At 36.2% G+C, this 14,524-nt stretch overlaps 1 protein-coding gene across 2 annotated transcripts; it reads right to left on the bottom strand.

Annotated features, from left to right (window-relative positions):
• Positions 1-405: 405 nt before the first annotated feature.
• LOC132617914 (uncharacterized) lies at positions 406-6,203 on the bottom strand. Of its 2 annotated transcripts, XR_009573867.1 has the most exons (4): positions 5,717-6,203; positions 4,244-4,459; positions 1,050-1,335; positions 406-865 (listed from the first exon to the last, which is right to left on the bottom strand). XR_009573867.1 is itself a non-coding variant. In XM_060332980.1 (3 exons), the coding sequence occupies exons 1-3, from the start codon at positions 5,936-5,938 to the stop codon at positions 797-799; spliced, it is 507 nt and encodes a 168-aa protein (XP_060188963.1). In that variant the 5' UTR covers positions 5,939-6,199; the 3' UTR covers positions 406-796. The 2 variants fall into 2 exon arrangements, 1 of the variants encoding a protein (XP_060188963.1); XM_060332980.1 differs by lacking the exon at positions 1,050-1,335 and having other exon boundaries at positions 5,717-6,199.
• Positions 6,204-14,524: the final 8,321 nt, after the last annotated feature.

The following is a 14,524-nucleotide window of genomic DNA, read 5'->3' as shown; positions in this document are numbered from 1 at the left end:
GCCTTGTATTAACTTAAATCCTATCAATTAAGAGCATGAGACCATATCCATAGAGATACTTATAGAGGGTAAGTTGATTGAAGAGCTTTACCAGTACATAGATGTTTAAATTCAAACTGAAACCAACCACTAGAAATCTGATCAAGATACTCAAGGTGACATTAAGAAAAGAGATTTGTAAAGCCAGCAGATAGCTAGCATATAATGCAGAATGGCGAAAAAAACAAAATGAACCAAGAGCAGCTTGCTGTTAAGAAAAGTTTAAGATCTTATAGCAAGGACATCAACAGATTCTAACGTGGAATCTGAAAGGAAACATAATTATACAGGAAGAAATATTAACACCTAAAATAAGGCCGTGTGCTGCATAAAATCACTTGAGAGACTAACAAAAAAAAAGGTTAATTACCATGCGAACTCAATATAAATATATAATCTTTCTATTCCCGTGCAAGCTTGTATAATGGGCATCAAGTGTAAAAATTAGTAAGGGTTCTTCCAGTGTAAAAAACCTCAAAGAGTAAATTTCCAATCTCTTTGCATGAAGCAATTAAGTAATGATACTGTTGAACTTGTATGAGCTTTAAATGGGGAGATGAGATAGAGGGAAAAAAGAAGCAGAAGTAACAAAAAGTTAATTATGTTCATTCCTGTTGCAAAAATGCGAGGAACCTGAATGTAATATTTTCCCAAATATGCCCTTTAGTCAAATACCAGGGAGCAGGTTAGTGCATGTTTTCATTCGTCTTGTATAAATAAGTGGAAACCGTGCAAATTTGGATCCTTGATGTTCTTGTCATAAGTTACTTCCTGTTGCAGTCCTCTGTTTGTTCTCAGCTTGTTTTTGACTTAATTCTCTTACTCCCTGAAATGATTCATGGAAAGATCAATCATGCATGTCAATTACAATGACTGAAAATGTTCAAGGAGCAATTGCAAAATTATAAGGGTGAAAGAGGGCAGGACGAACGGACTATGGAGAGAACTACGAGCAGCTGACAAAATCTTAACTAAAAAAAAAAACCTCAAGTAACAAGTGGATCATACACCTTTACATTACTGAATTCCTGATCGTTTCTCCCTGAAAGTAGTATCATCCTTAAAAGATCACAACTGTGGCAATGATGCATTTTTCCCTTGAAGTTCATAATAACTCCTCTGAATGGACTATTTGCTTGCTTTTAGATCTTGAATAGTTAACTTAGTAGAAGCCCAGTGTAGCAACTCCAAGAAAGATTCTGCGGAAGTATAGTGGCTGCTATTGGACTTATTTAACTCCTTTAGATTCTCACACGGAGAACAAATGTGGTTGCGAGCTCTCTAATGAAAAGAAGACTGAAATATAGAAGTGATAAGCATACAACTAAAGATCTCACAGCTTTTGCACAGGAACAGCTAGAGGATAATTTTAAGTTTAATAAATCCAAAACTGCTAATGTTTGCAGATCATTAAGTCAAATAAAATCAAGATCCAGATTCCACAACAAAGCATAAAGGTTACTGCTGGCCTAAGTTGCTCGGATTCCGGTGTGGATCTATAGCTCGGATCCTTCGTGATCTAAATTTTAAGATTCGGGGGTACTGACCCAGGTATGGACACGGGTGGCGCTCTTTTGCTCGCCCCTATCTCTAAAGGGGCTTTGAGAGGTTGCTTGCGACGGTAGCATTAGCGGGGATTCGGCTAAAAATAATTCAAATATCTAGTGTAGCACGGCTATTACAAATGATATAATGTCCACGGTAGGCTTCTTGAGTTCATTGCACATTCAGCAGTGATGTTGACCGGTAAATATCCTTAAAGCACATTCTGGTAGCGGACTTTTTAACACAAATATCTTTTAACGATAAAATAACATATGCCTAAATTATGATTTCACCGTAGCTTTTGTTTTGATTTTGAAAATCTTTGTATCTGTCTTGACTTTTTCGATCGATTTTAGGTCAAAGTACCCAAAATCGATTGACCATAACGGGTACTGAACCCACACCCACTCAATGTCACTGGACAAACTCTGAATTACTCTTCAAGAACTAAAAGATGGAACTAATAAAGTTTGTAGATGATGAAGGATTTCAGAAATCTCAACTAAACGAAGAAAGTTACAAAAGAATTTGATGGAAAATGTAAGCAAGCATGAAAAGAAGTTATGACAGAGAATAATTAGCTTCACAATCTTAACCACCTAAGAAATGGAAGAGGAGAAAAGAATGTCTTTAGTCCATTATCACGGTTACAGCATATCCTAGGTCCTGATTTTCATTATCCACATAACTGTCCTGTCCCCTAATAGAATTTGGATATAGGGGTAAACATGCAACATAGGAACAAATTTCTCAAGTTGAGATGGGAAAGGACTAAGCAGTTGAATTTTTTGTTAAGTATAGAGCTGTCCGGGCAAAACCTTGGGCACACCTCGAGTAATCCATTGGATAGTCTGCTAAAATCCACAAGTAGTGCGGTAATCTTGTCCACCAAGACTAGAGCAGATGGACTTACTTAGTATTATAATGAGATGGAACCTGAGATCCACGTGGTTATTCTATCGAAAAAGGGTCAAATATACCCCTGTACTATTGGAAAAGGGACAAACATACCCCTCATTATACTTTGGGTCCAAATATACCCCAGGCATTATACTATTGGTTCAAATATACCCCTCCTCCGTTGAAGTTGTCCGAGGTGAACATCCAATCCTACGTGGCACTGACATTTGATGAGGTGAACGCCACGTGGCATGCCACCTCAGCACCCCAAACCCTTTTTACCCCTTCCCTCTATTTGTTCTTCCACCACTAAAAAAATTTTCAAGACAGGCCAAAGGTGAAAGTCAATCAAAGTGAGAAGGATGTAGTAATATTCTTCTTCTTACATATCAATCATGTTTACATGCTCATCAAGACTGTTAATTAATTGTAGAGGGATGGGGCTTATGACCACCAGCATCACGGATAGCACCCACATAGACACAGTTGATATCGGCATCAGGATAAGTTTCTGTAGGAGGATGATACAAACTTTTAGTCACTTCTGTCAAGCAGAAGAATGAGAGTGTAGCAGCTCTCTTTTGGAAGTTTAGAAGATAACTGGAGCTGAATGAGTTACAAAGGGGTCAACTAGATATGATAATAAAAATACGAATGGACCCTATTTCCGCTTTGCTCTTAAAGCCCCAATGGACCTCAGAGCTTTTTTACGCTTTTCGCTTTTGGTAAAACTGGTAAGAGGCCATGTCGATCGGTACTAAAGGTACAATATCTTTCCTTCTCATTCCTTTCCTTTCACTCCTATTCCTTCAAAATAATCTTTATGGGAAAAGTGATATATCGAGATGTATACTGTTCTTACGCATTGTCATTGATATGTAAGAAGAAGAATATTACTACATCCTTCTCACTTTGATTGACTTTCACCTTTGGTCTGTCCTGACATTTTTTCGTCTTTCTCTATGTGGCAAAATCTATCATCTTGAAAGCCAAATTAACATATAGTGACATTGATATCTACTAATTTGAATCTATATGCTATCTTTAAAGCAGATTTGAATCTTCTAATTAACATACTAACCCCTAACAAAATATGATACTAACTCATTAATACGTTATTCGCTTAACCGCCATGAAAAGTCACCAAATTATACAACTTTGGATAGAGGAAGTTCTTTCCGATGGAAAATCCACTTTTCTACATTACAAGCATCCCAAGTAAATGGGCAATTGAAATAACAAGTTCTTCATTACTTCATAAAAGAAAATAATAATCAACATAACAAGTCAATACATTCAAGACAAGGTTAAATTTGTGAAGCAAATTGAGAACAGTGTTCAAATAAATAGTAGTAAGACTCTAACGATTTTCTTCAAGTGTAAGAGCACAAAAGATCAAGTTCCACCACAGCCCCACAAGGGAAGGTCCAATAGTGCAGATGCAGCTTACCTGAACAATTTCCTAATTAAGCCTTGAAAATCTTTAGCTATATTATATTGGATACTTGCATTGCACCTAATGCTCAATCACCTATGCACTCAAAATCTTACAAGATCTAATTGTTATCCTGCGAGGCTACTTGTATATCATGTATATTCGATGTTATCTTTCACAAAATGATTCTTGTTGAAACTTATTACACCCTACTGTTACTAACTATTCAAAGTAGCATGCTCAGAAATCATAACAAAAAGGAAACAACTTTCAGTGAACAAGAGGCACCCAAATGACTGGATTTAAAAGAGAGAGAGAACTAACCAGCGAACGTGGAGGTGGCAGCTCAATATGAACAAATCGGAGAGACATCTTAGAGATCTCGGAGATAGCAGCCTCTCGAACTTCAGCAACGTCATTGCTTAATTCCTCATAGGCAGCCTCAAATGCCTCCTGCCAAAACTTAGGCAATCTGATCCGAGGACTATTAGTATACACATCCCACATATGCTTCACCAACTTTTCCCTCTCTTCCATTTCCTAGAAAAAGATGATGATTTTCTCAAATAATCAATCAAACACTTACAATGTACCCACTCCATCCAAATATCTTCCACTTTTAGCTTATCGACAGTCAATTTTAACTAATTTTGGAGCTAAATCGAATAAGACTAATTCCTCCCTTTTTAAATTCAAACTTACAAAATGGTAAAAGCATATATGATTTTCTCAAAGAATCAATCAAACACTTACAATGTACCCACTCCTTCCAAATTTATTCGCCACTTCTAGCTTATTGATAGTCAATTCTAAATCGAACTAGACTAATTCCTCCCTTTTAAATTCAAAGTTTACAATTCTTCTCATATCAAAATAGTAAAAGTGCGAAAAACATTTTAGCACAGATGGAGTAAATTGAACAACAATCAATGAACTTATGTACAGAAAGGCAAAGAGGTATAACCAAACACAACTCCATCTTCAACTCCAGCTCCATAAATTTCAAAGTGAAAATTATTTGAAATCTATGGCCAAACGCCTACTAATTCCTCCCTTTTAAATTCAAACTCACAATCCTACTCATATCAAAATGGTAATAGCATAGTCAAACTTTACTTACTTTAAATCTAGAGATACGAAAAGTGCAAAAAACATTTACACCCTCTGTCCCAATTTATGTGATACTTTTAGTTTTTTCTAGAGTCAAACGACAAAAATTTTAACCGCGATTTATTCGTATGCCCTTTAAATATTTTAAATTGTTAATTATTGTGACTTATAGTACCTGTTTCTATAAATGTAAATTATTTTTCAAGAAAACTTATGGGGGTCAAAATAAATAAGTTTGACTCCCAAAATACAAACTGTATCGCATAAATTGGGACAGAAAACAGACGGAGTAAATTGAACAATAATGGATGAGCTTATTTACGGGTTAATTTCTCGGTCACTCAACTAATAGTTATTATCTCAAAAAGTCATTATTCTTCTTGATTTGATCTTTTTAACAAAACAAAAAAAAAAAGAGTTTATGCGATAACAACTATTAGTTGAGCTGAGAAACAAAGGTAAAAAAGTATACAGCATTGTAATAACGTACGAGGATGTCGAGATCATCGGAGAAAGACTACTAAGGTTACCAGCAGACCAACGGAGAGTAATTACGAAGATCTATTTGTTATTACAGTGTGATTACAAGCGTATTGTTTGGTTGCACAAGTGTAATTACACAGCTTGATTACAGTTTGTTTTTTAAAAATTAATTATCAAAAATTTACAAGTACAACTTTAACTTACGAGGATGTCGAGATCATCGGAGAGAGGAAAATCGAAGAGATCGGAGAGAGTGTTAAGGTTACCAGCAGACCAACGGAGAGTAACAGTACCAGTAAACATTGACCAAAATGCTAATAAAAGTATACCCGCCAATGCATAAAACTTGTATCCACCTCTTCCAAATAGTGTCCAATCAGATAATGTTTCCTTCTTCGATGAATGTGTTGATTCGTCGTCCTTCATTTTTCTTTTTTCTTTTTTTCTGTTCGAAATGTATAATGAATTGAATGGCTTATAATTTGTAATTTTTGCTTTGTGTTAATGATTTGTTTGTTGAATGTTTAATCTGTGTGGAGTGGATCTGGAGAGAGGGAATCTTGACTTACCGGAAAAAGGAAGCGATCATGAATTTGCGGGCTAGCACGTTGAATTGTTTATGTGGAAACCTGAGGGAGAAATAAATTGGCAAATATACTAATCTTATACTTTCCTTGGTAGTAAGAAATGAGAAAGAAAAAGAAAAAAATCCCTCCTTTCTATTGTCCACATTACTATAAATATTTATGTCAAAATACTTATCTATTTACAAAATCAAGATAGAATTAATTAAGTTTTTCTTACTTTTTCCTTGGTATTAATTATTTTTTAAAATAACAAATAGGGAAAAGGCCCTGATTTACCCCTCTACTGTTGAAAATAGTCCACATTTACCCCCGTTATACTTTCGGCACAAATTTGCTCCTACCGTTACCTAAGTAGCAATATTTGCCCCTATTTTTAACTATGCTCTATGCTGGCCATTAAAATTTCACGTGGCCTGACATTTGAATGAGGTGGCATGCCACGTGACATGCCACCTCACCACCCTCTCCCCTCTATATTTCTTTCTTCTACCTCCAACCACCATTGAAGCCACACAATTTCTGCAAATCTGATTCAACCACCACACATCATTGCCCCGTCTTTTTTCTCTCACCTTTTAGATACACCACACCACTGTCTCGCGGCACCACCACCCCAAGACAACCAAACAACATTTTCCCCCTCTCTCTTCCATCTCAACCCAATTCCAAACACTACTCATCTCCATCATCATCCTCTTTATCCTCCCCCTTATCACTGTCACAAGCTCCCACTCTGGCGAACTCATAACGCAGGAGAACACTACACCCGATCTGCCACCCAACAACCTCCACCACACCATCGCTTCGCCACCAAACTCCCTCACTGTCACTACCACTGCCGCACAACACTATTTTCTGACGGTGAGAAATTGGGTGTTTTGCAAAATGGGTTTACATTTTGGAGTAATTGTGTGGCTTCAATGGTGGTTAGAGGTGTCTTTGGTCGGAGGTAGAAGAAAGAAATGGAGAGAGGATATGGATCGGGTTGAGTCGGGCTAAATTAAAAGGGTGTGGGACTTTATTTTCCACCGTAAAAATATTACAATTGCCACGGTGGACTGGTGTTAAAAATAGGGGCAAATACTGCTACTTAGGTAACGGTAGGGGCAAATTTGTGCCGAAAGTATAACGGGGGTAAATGTGGACTATTTCCAATAGTAGAGGGGTAAATCAGGCTCTTTTCCCTAACAAATTTTAATTAGAGTGCAATAATTGGAAAGAGATAAGGGTAATGTAGTAAAAATATACTTTTATCTATGAGTTCTTAAAAGGCGTGTAAAAGAGAAAGTGGACAGGTAATATGGATGGAGGAAATACAATTCTATATTTAGAAATAATTTAACTTTAAACTTCACTCTTTACTCTTAATAAAATTATTCTGAGACACATAAATATATATGGCTTGTTTTAGATCATAAGTTTTAATAATCTTTTATTTCTTTTTTAAGTCATGCCTAATCAAATTATATCACATATATTGAGATGGAGGGAGTACTATAATACATCTGTCCACTTTTACTTGTCTGTTGTATTAAAACTAAAAATAGAAATCCATTTGTACTCGTCCAACTTTGAAAAATTAAAATATAATTTATAATTATATATCTATTTTACTCTTATTGTTAATGCTTTAATTATTTCCAATTCATTTTCCAACTATTAGATACTTACAATAGTTATGGGTAATATAACAATATTATCATTTTATTTATTACTACTTGTTTAGGGCTGTCAAAATCGAACCGTTATTGATAACCCAACCGTAAAATTGGCTTATTAGTATTGGGTTACCGTATTAACGATTGGTAACCAGATTAAAATTTTATAGTTAACGACTTATCGATATGGGGCGGATTACTCAATTTTCTTATTGGATAAAGCGTTAACCCCTTAAGAATTATCATATTTATATTTTGGGAAAACATCACCTATTGCCCGTCCAACCCAATTTTATTACGAGCTCATACCCCTTCTGAAAGTATTCTTCACTTATGCCTAGCCCATTTGAAAAATATTACCCAAACGTGCCCCCCTCCTAATTCGCTCCTATGAGGCCCAACTAAGTCGTTTGTATTGCGGCCCAAATAACCCAACTAGGTCCTAATCGCTATTCTTCACTTTGCTACGTCTCTTGATGCTCGTTTTTTTCAGGGTGGAGTTTTGAAATTGAAAAAAATGAGAGTTGATTGCATCAGATAACTTCCATTAACGGGTACATTGATTCCTATCCTTCTTTTTTGTTTTTATTTAATGGTTTATTTCATTTAAGTTCCTAGTTTTACAGAGTTTTTAGCAACAGTTGTTTCTAAAAAAATTCAAGATCATTATTTTTTTCCCATGTTTTTTTGCTCTCTTTTCGTGTATTTTTTTTTTTTTTTTTGTGGTTTTTGTTGGTTGTTTTTTATGGGTCGTAAGCATGTTAACCTCAATGGAGGGGTCATCGTCTTGTTCTTACTGATGTTGTTGAATCTTTAGACGAAGGTGTAGGTATAGAAGACTTTATTTCTTCAAGGATGTCGACCCCAAATTTTTCATTGCACCTTGGTGACTCACCGATAGTTTATGTGGGTAGCCCTAAACTGAATCAGGGTGACCCAAAATCTCAACACTCGGGGATGATGATGAAGCAGTGGCGAATAAAAATGTTGAGAATGTTAAAAGCAAATGGAAGGAACAAGTAGTGCATGATGGTTCAGTTGATGAGAATGTGAGGAAGAAAACGAAAAAGACTGTTGAATCACAAGATATTCCTTGTGAATCAATTCCTGAAACAACACCCGATACAGCCCCTGCAACCCCTGATATTGTTGATGATATTAAGGTAACTTATTTTTTTATCTTTTTTTTACCTTTGATTTTCTATACTTTTATGCAAATTTATGGTGAAACGAAAGTTATACGTGAATACTATGTGCGTTTTTGAAGTAATGCAGCCTTTTCTCTTCTGTGATACTCTGATAGTATCATAGAGGATTTAGTAGTTTTAGTTATTTTTAGCCGTCCCTCTATGATACCCTGTTAGTATATTTATATACCATTTAGGCATCACAGAGTACTGGGTGTTTTTGAAGTAATGCAGCTTTTTCTCTTCTGTGATACTCTGATAGTATCATAGAGGATTTAGTAGTTAAGTTATTTTTAGTTGTCCCACTATGATACCCGGTTAGTATATTTATATATTATTTAGGCATCATAGAGTACTTGGTATATGATAATTGGTATATGTGTATGATAGAGTAATGAGTTTTGTTGTTTTTGATGTAGTTTTTTTTTTTTTTTTTGGATAATCATTGTGTTTGTAGGTTGGTGATTTTTATATAAAGATGGATAGTGACTATAAACCAAAGATTGACTACAACACGAACTGCAATATTGTCGGTGATTTTCATGACAAGTTGTCGACTAAGCAGCTTGCGCTGTTTAGAGATACCTTTTTTGGTTATTTTTTGGACATGCCTCCAATTATGGTGCAAGGGCGAGTGTTGCACAATCTGTTGATGAGGGAGATCCTGTCACGACCCAACTAGGGGCCACGACGGGTACCCGATACTTGTACCGAGCACCCCTTATCTCGTATCGTACTTTTACTACTAGGTGGGCCGTATAGACTATACCGTATCTTTTTTTTTCTGTTGCTTAACGCTAACATTAATGGCATAATTGTAGACATGGACTTATAAACTTTGCTAGCACATTATACAACGACGAGGACCACAAAAGTACAAAACATCTGACTGTACATATCTGTCTACGAGCCTCTAAACAAAGTACATCTACATATACAAGAAGGACCGGTTCTACCGTGCCCGAATATGTACACAAAAGTAGTACCAAGAAACTGAGGCTCCGGAACAACTGGAGCGCTGCCACAGTACTGCTGATGGAGCTTCTAAGAGTCAAATCTGTCTACCTGTTGACCTGCGCGGCATGAAACACAGCGTCCACAAGAAGGGACGTCAGTACGAGTAATGTACCGAGTATGTAAGGCATGAATAATAACATAAAAGAGATATAGCGCATGTCATGAAGTAGAAACACAACCTGTACATATAAGTGCACGTTGGTGGATACCATGCATGCTTAGCGCTGCGGAACGTGCAGCCCGATCCATATGTGCATATACTATAACGTATTGCTGCGGCACGTGCAGCCCGATCCATATACATATAATACTTTGCTTTCTTGGAAAACATTTCTTTTCATATATATATATAACATAGAACATATCATATTGCCGAGGCGTCGGCTCCGATCCATTTAACCATATATCCCGCGTCCGGGACGATATCATGTACCATACTCCAACTGATCAGGTGGCTATGCGTCTATAGCGCCTTCTCTTTCCCAATCTTCCCCATATACATGTACATATACTTATCGTTCGATAAACGAAACAATTAAGAAAATCCGGGAATAACGGGCCCACCTCGGGTCAAATGAGGTGGCGTACACGATTTACATACGTTACATTTCATGACGTCACTTGTGAGAGTTTTAAGGTAGTCGGGTCCTATTTGTGCAAGTTCTAGATGTTTAGGCAATTTTTCAACATTTCATACAATATTTAATTCAATTCTACTGAATGAAAAAGGGGAAACTTTGGGTGCGGATTTCGGAGAATATAGTTGTCCCCGAGGCTCGTATCCAACTTATTACGTTTAAGACATGCCATAGAAGGAAGGGTGAATCCTTACATACCTTTTCTGATTCATACACGTCTCCAAAATCAAGTTTCAAGTTCGCCAAAATCTACAATTTGGTCACAATTACCAAATGTTAATTGTAAGGCTTTAAGATTTCAATCTTAACCAATACTTGTCTACAAAAATTTGGGCAGCATCTCCCCTATAAATACACCTTCCCCAAAATTCAACTTAGCCAATTTTTTAATCAACAACAATCCGGGAATTCAACCCGGCCAAACTATCAACACAATGACAACAACCATGACTACAAAACACAATATAACACAACTAGTCTTCTTTCCAACATAATGCAATAGCTTTCGTTCCAACTTCACATTTCCAAACCAATCTCAATGTTTTTACATTCATTACTAATCAAGATCATTACAATCTAATTCGGAAGCATTTCATATCATTTCTACCAAGTATTCACAAGATACACAAAATATACAAACTTTCCACCAAAACCATAATCCATCCAAAACTTCAAATCTTCAATCTACATATTCATAACATATTTCCATCTTCCAATTTCATCAACCATAATCATAATTTGCACCTTAATAATTTCATTTTCATAATTACATAAATCTACCATAAAATCACAAAACTTCTCATAACCACTTAACAACCAATCTTTCATGCCAATATGGACTATTATCCTTCCAAATTCACCAACTAACATAATAATTCACATTTAAAACTCCACTTCTATAATTACATAAAAACTTCATTAAAATCATATAATTTCCTATAACTATTCCCAATAATTTTTCATGCCAACTTGAACCATTTTCTTCCATTTCCAATATAAATTTCACCATAACCACAACTAGAATACAACATAAAATTCAACTCATATTATTTATACAACAATATACATATATGTCCACTTACATATATGCACACCCACTTTGTAAACTTCCATATTTCCATAAATTCTACTCATTTCTACATACTACAACATAAACCAACCTTCATAACATAATAAAAAGAGATTAATTCTTACCTTTTTCTACAATCTTCTTCACTTGACCAAGTTGTCAACTTGAAGAAACAAGTGTTCTTTCTTCCAAAATAATTACACCAAGTTGTAAAGGACCCTTTAATTGGTATAAAATGATTTTTGAAAAAAAAAAAAATTTTGGTCTAGAGCTTGGCCGAAAATGGCCTTCTTATTCTTGCTCTTCTTTCTCTTGTTTCTCTCTTTCTCAATTGTCTTGAAACTTCTAAATGTTTCAAGACAATTTAATGATCCTTTATATTAATTATCACATGGGAAATTTATTAATTTTGTGGGCTTGGGCCATAAGATGGCCGGCCACCCCTCTCCTTTGGGCCTTAATTCGTTTTTTATTTTTTTGGGCCAACTCGGTTGATCCCGAGTTGGGCCTAGCCCACTGACCTTTCGACCTTAAAACGTCCATATCTCCTTGTACCGATGTCACCTGGGAACCCACGACCTATGGTTGGAAAGCTAATTCAATTATCTACAACTTCTATTTCTTGGTATTTTCCAAATTCCAAACGTATAATACCGTTTTTGCCCCTAGAAGTCAGATCACCCGAAAACGTTTTCTTAAAAATATTCGTTTGGAGGACTTCCACTTTGATTTGGCCCAAGGGTCCTTCTTGAGTTGTGTTTAACTTCACATATGTGATTCATATGACTTTTCAGATGTCCCAAAAAAATCTCGATGTGTGGGCCCCACCTCAGCAAATAATCTGACGTTAAAAAATACGGGATATAACTGATGCATTGCTTGGAAGATGATGCATTTTACTTTATGGTGAGTGGTACCAAGCTGTGTTTTGGGTTCGGTGAGTTTGATCTTGTTACGGGGTTAAAATGTAAAGGCAGTACATCTATCACGATCAAATCAGCGCCCAATTGGTTGGTGAAAAAGTTCTTTAAGAGTTCAGCCAATGTGACATGGGCTCAGCTTGAGCAATGTTTTAATAAAAAAAAAGTTGGAGGTCCGATGCTGACTCGGCGAAGATTGCAATTTTGTACTTTGTAAACACGTTCTTGTTTGCTACGTTGAAGACCAAAGTTGTTGATATGGGATATTTTGATTTGGTTGAGAGTGGTGAGTTCTATAACTATCCATAGGGGATAGACGTGTTTAAGGCAGCTATTGAATCGTGCTCGAACAAGTTTAGGACAAAGCCTTCATATTATCGACATGGTGGATTTCCTCTTTCATTACAGATCTGGATGTACGAGAGTTGCCCAACTTTGGGAAGTTTTTTTGCCGAGCATGAATTTGGCTTGACCCCTCGTATTCTAAACTGGAAAATAGATAAGAGTTTAAGCCATGATTATGTGTGTTTGCGGACATTTGGCTTACAGCCTGATCAGGTATTCTAGTTCTGTACATGTTAGATATTTGTTAGTTTTGATGCTATAATTTTGTGAAGATTTTTAGTTTTTTTGTTAATTGTAATTGCAGTTGAGGAATGTCTTTCCAACCGAGGACGAGAGGTTGGTATTAGACTAAGAAGGATTACCATTTGAAATTTCCCCTAAGCCTTCTCAAAGTCAACGTTTTAGCGATGGATTCTTTTGCACGCAAGCGCCAATGGGAGATATAGGTCAGAGTAGTCGTGGTGATGGTGAATCTAGCAATGTTGTTTTGAAAAAGGAGTTAGAGGCATTTCGGCTTCATGTTGATTCAAAGTTTGGAGAGATGCTTAAAGCTATTGGGGATCTAAACAAGAAAGTAGATGCAAACCCTGATTTGTCGGTATTGTTCATTTTTCCGTATTTAGCTAACGTGTGTTCTGTACTAATGTTTTGTCCTTTATGATACTTGTTGACACCCAATTTTGTCCCGTCTCTCTGCCAAAATACCTATTTTTAAGCTTCTAATATTTTTTGAAAAAATAAATAAATATTATGTTTACTATAATTATTAGCCTCTTATCAATACCGCCATTGTATCATTCTATCAATTATTATTATTTACCGTATTTTATTTTATTATTATTATTATTATTATTATTATTCACAATTTTTAGCATTTCGGCATTTTATCAGCTTACGCGCACGCATCGCATTTATCTTTGCATAATTAAATAAAAAGTATTTATTTTAGTGCGGATTTTCGAAGAAAAAATAAGATATATTATTACACGGCTATTATAACACCATATGATCTTATTACCCGAGTCTAATAATCACACATTTTTGGTATTAAGTAATATTTTGTCACCCTCGGTATATCATTAATTAAAATGGGTCTTTTATTCAAATTTAAAAGCCAAACTATTTCTTGCACTTGGTCCGTATTTTGACTTACCGGACCTCAAATCAAAGTCCGATTAACTCCTAACATTTTTTCGACTGGATCATATTTTTTATCTCAATTTTTAGACCAGTCCATATTTTTAATTCATTAGCCCATTTTTAATACCCGGTGTAAAAATTGACCCGGTCTGTAAATGAACCGGGTCTGACCCATTTCATTGAAAATAAGGGGAACCTTTTAGGGTTTCCCCTCATTTCTCTCTCACCTTCCACCATCCGCCTCCCCCGCCCCCTTCTCTCTCTTCCCTTTCGTCTCTCTTCTCCCTCCATCTCCATCCCACGCCTCTGACACCCCCACTCTCCTCTGTCGTCACCACTTTCATCTTCCCACCACGCTCCTCTGCCATCCCCACCTCCGTTTGTCCCCCATGCTCGCTGCTACCCCCACTCCCCTCTGTCGCCACTGCTACTTCCCATTCCTTCCTGTTCC

This window comes from Lycium barbarum, chromosome 11, assembly GCF_019175385.1.
Source record: "Lycium barbarum isolate Lr01 chromosome 11, ASM1917538v2, whole genome shotgun sequence".
Classification (NCBI taxonomy): Eukaryota; Viridiplantae; Streptophyta; class Magnoliopsida; order Solanales; family Solanaceae; genus Lycium; species Lycium barbarum.
Note: the sequence above shows the minus strand (reverse complement) of the source record. Positions and strands in the feature narration are given on the sequence as shown.